General features: G+C 38.0%; 1 protein-coding gene across 1 annotated transcript in view; it reads left to right on the forward strand.

Annotated features, from left to right (window-relative positions):
- The window catches only part of LRRC7 (leucine rich repeat containing 7), a 720,627-nt gene that overhangs the window by 488,145 nt on the left and 223,911 nt on the right, over positions 1–8,571 (forward strand). Inside the window, exon 10 of the mRNA XM_006879790.1 lies at positions 3,446–3,518. Coding sequence (XP_006879852.1) covers positions 3,446–3,518 — 73 coding nt within the window. The remainder of the gene's footprint in view (positions 1–3,445; positions 3,519–8,571) is intronic.

Raw genomic sequence — 8,571 nt, forward strand, 5'->3', positions numbered from 1 at the left:
TACCACTACTTCAAACCTAAGAACCTTGATAATCTTAAACAGTATACTCTTCATCTTCCTTCATACACAGCCATTGAAACAAAAAAACTTCACGAGAGGCAATCAGGTGACTGTGAGACACCCAACTAGTTCTCCTGGAGACCCAATAGTCTGAGTAGGACCAGGAAGCCATGGAAGACATCTACATGACATCCTTAAACCCTTTCATTGCTACAACTTGTGAATAAATTCAGGGGGCAGTTTTGTTTCCAAAGTTGATATTTTAACATCCAAACTTGAGGCTCTAAAATGATCCAGTCACCTTTTGGAGCACAGATGAGTATTGAAGTGGGTACTCAGATTTCAGAGCTGAATCATTACAGTGTTAATTATCCCCAGGTGCTGCTCCTTTCAAGAGTGTGTTCTGGGATCACACGCTGACATACTAGCTTCAAATATTGCAGCCATCAGTTTCCAGCAGTCTGATAGTGACTCTACTAGAGTCTGAGCGCTTTGTAAAAAATAGGTAACAGCGTACTGGAGGTTAGAGTGCAGAATAGCTTTTATTTCAAAATTTTTGTGACTAGTTTTATGATTTAAAGAACTCTCAAATCCTTGAGAGAGGACATAATCTATAACAGACTCTCAAAGATGCTCTGCATACACTCAACATCCATATATAAATTCTACAGAAGACGACTGGACAATCATCCTGTGTTATAGTATATTGGAAAGCTCCTCAGAAAGCTCCTTAAAACTTGATTTTAAAAGCTTGTTTATTTTGTTTAATTTCTCAATATTTCATTCAGAAATATTTGACTATATAATCTCCTATAACTACCAGAAGTTCACTGCAGAGAACAATTGTTGATATGTTAGGTGTTGTCAAGTTGAGTATAGCTCATAGAAACACTATGAATAATAAAGCTATTCCCTCTCCTATCCTGTGCCATCCTTATCATCCCTGACATATTTGAGCTCATTGCTGCAGTCACTGTGTCAGTCTATCTCACTGAGGATCTTCCTCTCCTTTTGCTGACATTCCCCCTTACCAAGTATGATGTCCCTTTCTAAGGAATAGTCCCTTCCAACAACACAGCAAAAGTAAATGTAGTGAAGCTTTGCTTCCTTGCCTCTAAAGAGCACTCTGGCTTCACTTTCTCCCCCAAGACATCTCTGATTTTTTGACAGTCCATGGGATACTCAGTACTCTTTTCCAACACCACAGATTCTTCTTCTATCATCTCTGTTCATTGTCCTGTTCAAAGAAGTGTCTTCAAACTGATAACATTACTCCTTACTACTTTAGAAAGTTCTTTTACAGCAGACTTTCCTGAGGCAATGTTGTTATTGTTATGTGCTATCAAGTCGCTTGCGACTCTTAGCGACCCTATGTACAACAGCCCTAAACTCTGCTTTGTCCTGTGCCAATCGCACTGTCTCTGACACACCCATCCCGATTACCTCAGTCACTGAATCAATCCACCTCATAGAGCGTCTTCTCCTCCTGCACTGTCACTCTACCCTACCAAGCATGATGTCCCTCTCCAAGGACCAGTCCCTCTTTGCAACATGGCCAAAGTATGTCAGACGAAGCCTCAGAATCCTTGCCTCCAAGGAGCAGCCAAATTCATTTTATATATTGACTGTTGATACCAAGGGTGTTGATTGTGGGTTCGATCAAGAAGAAATTGTTGATAGTATCAGTGTTTTCTCAATCTATCATGATGTCACCTATTGACCAGGTGTTGATAATTTGTATCTTCTTGAGGTTGAAATGTCATCTTTGTTGATGTCTTTGAGCTTCTGAAGCAAGTGTTTCAAGTCCTCCTAACTTTAGCCAGTGAGGTTGTGTCGCCTGCAAAACAGATTGTTGATGAGTCTTTCTTCAATCCTGATGCCACATTATTCTTTGTAAAGTTCAGCTTCCAAATTATTTTCTCAGCATAGAGATTGAATAGGTATGGAGAAACAATACAATCCTGACACATGCATTTCTTGATTTTTAGACCATGTTGTGTTCCCTTGTTCAGTTTGTTAGTCAACAGCTTCTTGGTCTAAGTTTCATTAGAGCATAATAAAGCGTTTTGGGATTCCCATTCTTCTCAGTGTTAGCTCTAGAGTTTTTTTATTATCCACATACTGAAAGGCCTTTGCATATTTAATAAAAGACAAATAGATGGTCTTCTGGTGTTCTTTGATTTAAGCCAAGATCTATCTGACATCATCAATGATATTCTTAGTGTCGTGGTCTCTTCTAAAACCAGCTTGAACTTCTAGATGTTGGTGCACTGTGCTAGCTATTTTGGGATGATGCACAGTAATATTTGCTTGCAAGTAATATTAATGATATTGTTAGATAATTCACACACTGTTGGATCACCTTTCTTAGGAACAGGAACAAATAATGGTTCTCTTACAATTAGTTGGCCTTCCATATTTCCTCACACAAAACAGCACATCCAGGGCTGAATCATGTCAACTGGTATCCCATGGATTCCTAGGCCTTGTTTGTCTACAAATGCCTTTCAGCTCGAACTCTTTATCATATGCAGCTTCCTGAAAGATTTCAGTGGTGGACAAGTTAGGGAATCACTTCTGAGGACTAGGACTGACAGAACACAAAGGTCTACAGAATATATGCCTGGTTCTGATGGAAAGCAAAGATTCATCAACAATAAAAAGAAATTTCCCCTCAAAAGTCAATGTTTTGCCCTTGAATCTTGGCAGTTTAGTCATATTGATACAATTAGATTATGCTATGGCTGTGTAAAAGAAGTTGATTATGCCAAATACAGTTGTTCTTTAATTACTCTGTGGCTATTAGTCCTTAAAAATTGTGAGAGAACAAACAGTAAGGTTGTGGAGGATTTGGTGAAGGATATATAGCTGTAACTTCAATTCTTGGCCAGTTCTACTCAGTATATTAAAGATTACAAGTTTTGTTCTTACCGCGGATGCAAGTCAAAGATTTATGATGCCAAAAACAGTAAAAGGTCATATGTTGTCTTTTCCAAGACCATAATTATAACCACTGCACTGTAGAACCACAGTATCCATTTATCAAATATTATGCTTAATTCAAATTTGTTTTCAATTTGTATCACAACAGGATTGTTAGTTATTAGTGCTTAGGAGTTAATTAAATATTAAATCACAGCTGGCTTGAAATTTTTCAGCTGCTCCATTTACTGCACAGTCGAAAAGGAAAATGTGAAAGTCCTATTAATGTCAACTCTGGTTTCTATAGTGCCTTATGTTTTGTTTACTTGCTTACACACAGAACTACAATTGATGCAAGGAACTTTTTTGCAAGGTCTTAATTACACTCAAGTATTAGCTTAATATAAGCCAAAAGGAAGTCAGTTGGTATGCAGCTTTTCATCACAAATGATTTGTTTATTTTTTTTTTTACAAAAAAAATCATCTGCTCTTATGTACTAATAAACCTTCTTCTCTCTTTTAGGACTATTGAAAAAACTAACTACTCTGAAAGTAGATGACAATCAACTTACAATGCTACCAAATACAATTGGAAAGTAAGTGTTGGCATTTTATACTAGTATATATTTCTGAAGCAAGATATTAAAGTTCATATTGGTTTTTCTACTTAAAAATATTTTCTACATGAGATAATAGTGATCTTATTGATGTGTCAACTTGACTGATACAATATTTTCTTTATAGTATGAATATATCATTTATTTTATTTTGTGTCTGAACATTATAATACTTAACTGTATCATTTCAACAGCTATGATCTTTCACAAAGTGACTATCAAATCCTTCTATTATACTTTCACTGATATTACTAAGATAATTTTCACTAGCATTGCTGACATTACTAATTACTCCTTGCCAACAAGTCAGAACCAATTCATAGTTGACCCTCCGGCAGGTTTTCAGAGGCTCTCATTCTCATGAGAAAAGAGGATTTTTATTGCCTATCTTTTTCCCACAAAGTTGCTGATGGATTCAAACCACCTACTTCTGGGCTAACAGCAAAATTCCTTAAGCACTACTCCTATACATCTCAAAGTTGGACAGTGAATAAGGATGGCAGAAGAAGTGATGCCTTTGCATTGTGGTGTTGGAAACAAGTCCTAAGTGTGCCATGAACTACCAGAAGAACAAACAAGTCTATCTTGCAGGGCGTGCAACCAAGGTGCTCCTTAGAGTCAAGGATGGTCAGATTGTATCGCACCTACTTTGGGCAGGTTTTAAGGAGTGAGTAGTCCATGGAAAAAACAATATCCTGGGAAACATGGATGGTTAACAAAAGAAAGGAGTACCATCAATAAGAGTCTGACATAGCAACTTAATAGGCACAGGCATATCAGAAAGAGTGAAGATTGTGCAGGATAGAATAAGGTTCGTATCTATTGTTCATAGTGTTGCTATGAGTTATTGTCAACTTGATGGCAACTAACTACAGAAAGTGCTTTTATCTAGTCCCAACTTGACATTGCTTTGAAATTCTTATTAAGTAAAGTTAATCATTTCTATGAGGTACTAAAGTGTGCACCTTTTACTATCACACTATCAGTGTTATTTAATAATTATAGAAATTTATAAGATCAATGTTTCTGAAATATTTTTCTTTACAATTTGTGTGAAATAAGAAATCGATGAAAGCTGACTTCAATCTGAAATTACGTGGGGCCATTTTATTATTGAAATTTTCCCCAAATTTCAGAACGAAGAATTCTACCAATTCTTAATTTAACAGAATTAAGAGGGCTCTGGAGAACACTTATTTTTAAACAGAATTACAGGTATTATTGATACACAAGAAATTGCACATAGGTGGCTACAATTTTAAATTCTTGACCTTGAAACTATCACCACAATCCAAATAGTGAAGGTACCCCTCACTCCCAGAATTCTCTGGTGTCCTGGCATCTCTTCTACTTTTAAACAATGCAACAACCGTGCTAAATTCAACTCTTCAGAGTTTGGAGGGAGATTAAAAGTTTCCCTCTCAGTTTTTACCTGTGGAGCTTTTAGTGGACTCAGACTGTCAGAAAGGCACCGCCTTTGGGTTAGCAGTGCAACTCCCTGCAGCTGATGCCATCAGAGCTCCCTGTGTAACCTCTGCGATTGTTAATCTTGCAATAATCTCACCATACACTATGGTTCTCCCTGCAGCTACTTCTATTTGTTTCAATATAGAGAGAAGTTTTGGATTTTGGGGGTACACAAAATCATCACCATTACCAGTTGGTGCTCTTAAGAAATTGCATCAGATCCTAAACTTTATTTTTTATTCTCTAGGTAAAAATTCCTGAGAAAATTAATTCGGCTTTACTTGTCCCTGCTGTTATGGCTGGTGGTTTGCCATTATGTTCACATTTCTTATACGAATTAATTGTCCTGGGTCTGTGAAGACAAATTGAGAGCTCTGATAACCTAAAAATAGACAAAGAAAAGTTGCTTTCTCACTTAGACATGGATTTCTGACTTAGGTCATCCGGAGAAGTAATTTTTTGCTAACAGGTGATTTCAAGCCAGAATGGTAGCATCATGATTACTTCTGTTATGGTAAACTCTGCTTTTTCTGGAGTTCTCATTTTAGCCCATGACTAAGAGGAAATGTTTGTACCCTGAGCACCTGTCGTATCAGTATGAGTGCTTACCTCTGCCAGCTGTACCTCATTTCAGACTTTGCTTCAGGAAGAGGCAACATACATCTCTTCCCCAGCAGCCAACGATGATGCAGCCTGGCTGCAGAATACCCTACAGCGGAGTCAATATTAGTTCCTATGTTAATATCAGTCACATTGCTGGTAACTCAACTACCAATGTGGAGAGAGCTGAGCTATTCAAATGTTGCTGCTATTGTTGTTATATATCCCTGGGTTGCAACTGACTCATAGGGGATCTTCCAGTGGGTTTTCAGAGGCACTTATGGCACAGGAAGAGATTGTCGTCCATCTTTCTTCTACTAGCTGGTACTTTCGAACTGCATATCTTTGTTTTGGCAATGAGACTGCCTTACCTCTAAGTAACTAGAGCACCATGGTTAAGTAGTGGTCTTGTACAGTTTTTATACTGCTAAGTTTCAGAAGAAATCAATTTAGAAACATCAGTTTGGCAGTAAGTAGATTGTAGTTTACTGGACAAGTTTGGGGTTGATCTTTTTTCCCCAAAAAAAGTTGCTGGAGATTATAACATGAGTGAACCCTGAGAAAGCTGAACAGTCGAAGAGCCAGCCTTCATGGTGAAAACTACACATTCATGTTAAAGTCTTAAATGTCACAAAATGAGACGTGATACTTATGTAATGCCAGAAATAATATTTCATGTTTGCTAGAGAGAGTGAATGATTATTGAAAGTCTCAATAAATTTAAAGGGATTCACAGGACACAAGAGTAATGTTTTTCCTGTTAATTATTAGTATCATGATCTGCTTTCCTGCAAGCTGCCTCAGTTATGCAGGAAATATCATCTTAGATTTAATAGGTGATGCAGGCCTTCGAAAATCCTATGTACAATAGAGCACACATAGACTATAGAACAGCATTTAGGGCTCTTGTACATAGGGTTGCTATGAGTCGCAAGTGACTTGATGGCACATAACAACAACAAACAATAATAGTCCACAAAGGGAGCTCTGATGGCCTAGTGGCAAGTATCTGCACTGCAAACTCGAAGGCACACAGTTTGAGCCTACCAGCTGCTCTGTGTGATGAAGATGGGTAATCTCCTGGACGACTGATTGCCTCTAAAAATCCACTAGAGGATCAGCTGTGGGTCTGTTCCAACTCAATGGTACACAACAATAGTCCACAAGGGAGTTCAGGTGCCAGAATTTATGGGGAGTTTGTGCTTCAAGCCCAAAACCAGAGCTTCTTTGATAGTTTGGATCCACCATCAACTAAAGGTGGGCCATCTCCTCCCGACAGATTTACTGCCTCGAAAACTCTGTGGAAGGTCATCTGTGAATCCATTCTGACTTGATGGCAATGAGTTTCAATGAGACTAGTCTAGATAAAGTCCTCTGATGGTGCAGTTTTTAAACAGTTGGCTATCAACTAAAAGAGTGGTAGCTCAACTCCACCAATCACTCTATGTGAAAGATTTAGCTCCTTCTGTGGAGATCACAGCCTTGGAAACACATATGGGACAGTTCAGCTTTGTTGTGTGAGTCTTGATTAACTCAAAGTCAGCATAATTCTTGGAATTCTTTTGAGTTAGTAGTTCAGGTATTCTCTACACTTCTTACCCTACCAGAATAATGAATACTGTAGAATTCTAATTCACAGGAAGACATGCTGAAGAATGTTGGCTTATACATCTAGAAAAAATTTAAAGTAGTGATTAAAAAAATACATCAAGTTGGGATGTGATTAATGAATAGAGAAAGACTATGATACAGCCCAAGACTTGTTTGCTTTGTATCACTTTCCAACCTTACTAACCCTCCTCATAGTAGGTCCCAGAGGCCCAGAGAGCTGTCACTGGCCACACCAGCTCTTTGCTCTCTCTATTCTCTAAAATTACTGCACAGAAGGATGACTTTTTGTTTGTTTGTATCAGCCATAGTTTCTTCCTAGAATTCAAATGCATAAGATTCTTTACTGTGAAGGTTTCCTGTTATTGTAATCTAAGCAGAATATAACTGAAGCAATGTTAAAAATGAAGGTATTTTACATTATAATGTTGAGTTGAATCCAAACTCAAAGCTGACCCTCCAGTGAGTTTTCAGAGCCCGTGAAATTTGTAAATTGCGGGGGAGGAAAGTACCCATCCTTCTTCCACAAAGCAGCTGATATATTCAAACTATCTGTCTTTGAGTTTGCAACATAACCTTTTATCTGCAAGGTCATTGGAGCTCCCTAGGTCTGATAGCAGTGTTGTAACAATATCTGTTGTGTTTGTTATTATTGTTATGTGACTCCTAGTGGCCCCTATGCACAATAGCTCTGAAGTCGGCTCTACCTAGGCCAATCTCACGGTCTTTGACACACCAACCCTCTTTACCCCAGCTATTTGTGTCAGTCCATCTCATCCCAGGTCTTCCTCTTCTGCACTAATCATTGTTTACTCTGCATCAGTTACAGTGGCCATTCTTCTGTAAGGTTTCTAGTGAACTGGACTTTTTCTTGTCTCAGAACTTTACTAGGTGTTTCCCCTTCCCATTACCATTGAGTTAGTGGTTATTTGCAATAACTCTATAAGTAGTATAGAAAAGAATAAGCAGGATAGAATAGACCTGCCTAACAGGGTCTACAGGCTACAAATATTTTTCCTTCACTTCTTTACAGAGCTGACCACTCTTTTTTTAGGTCCATGTTTTTAAACTTTAGTGTGCACTCAAATTACGTGAAGATCCTCTATAAAAATGCAAATTCTAATCCACTAGGTAGTTGATATCGCTGATGCTGACTCATGGACAACACTGAGTAATAATTCAAGATGCTTGATAGCACAGTAGTTATAGGCTTGGTTGTTAATTTAAAGGTCAACTGTTAGTATCCACCATTCACTACAAGGAAGAAAGACCCCCACATAGATTTCAGTGCAAAATACCTTATGGAACAGTTCTGCTTTTTTACATGAGGTCAAAATTTACTTGATGGCACAAAAAA

This window comes from Elephantulus edwardii, unplaced genomic scaffold (genome assembly GCF_000299155.1).
Source record: "Elephantulus edwardii isolate Elephantulus edwardi_28Jun2011 unplaced genomic scaffold, EleEdw1.0 scaffold00005, whole genome shotgun sequence".
Classification (NCBI taxonomy): domain Eukaryota; kingdom Metazoa; phylum Chordata; class Mammalia; order Macroscelidea; family Macroscelididae; genus Elephantulus; species Elephantulus edwardii.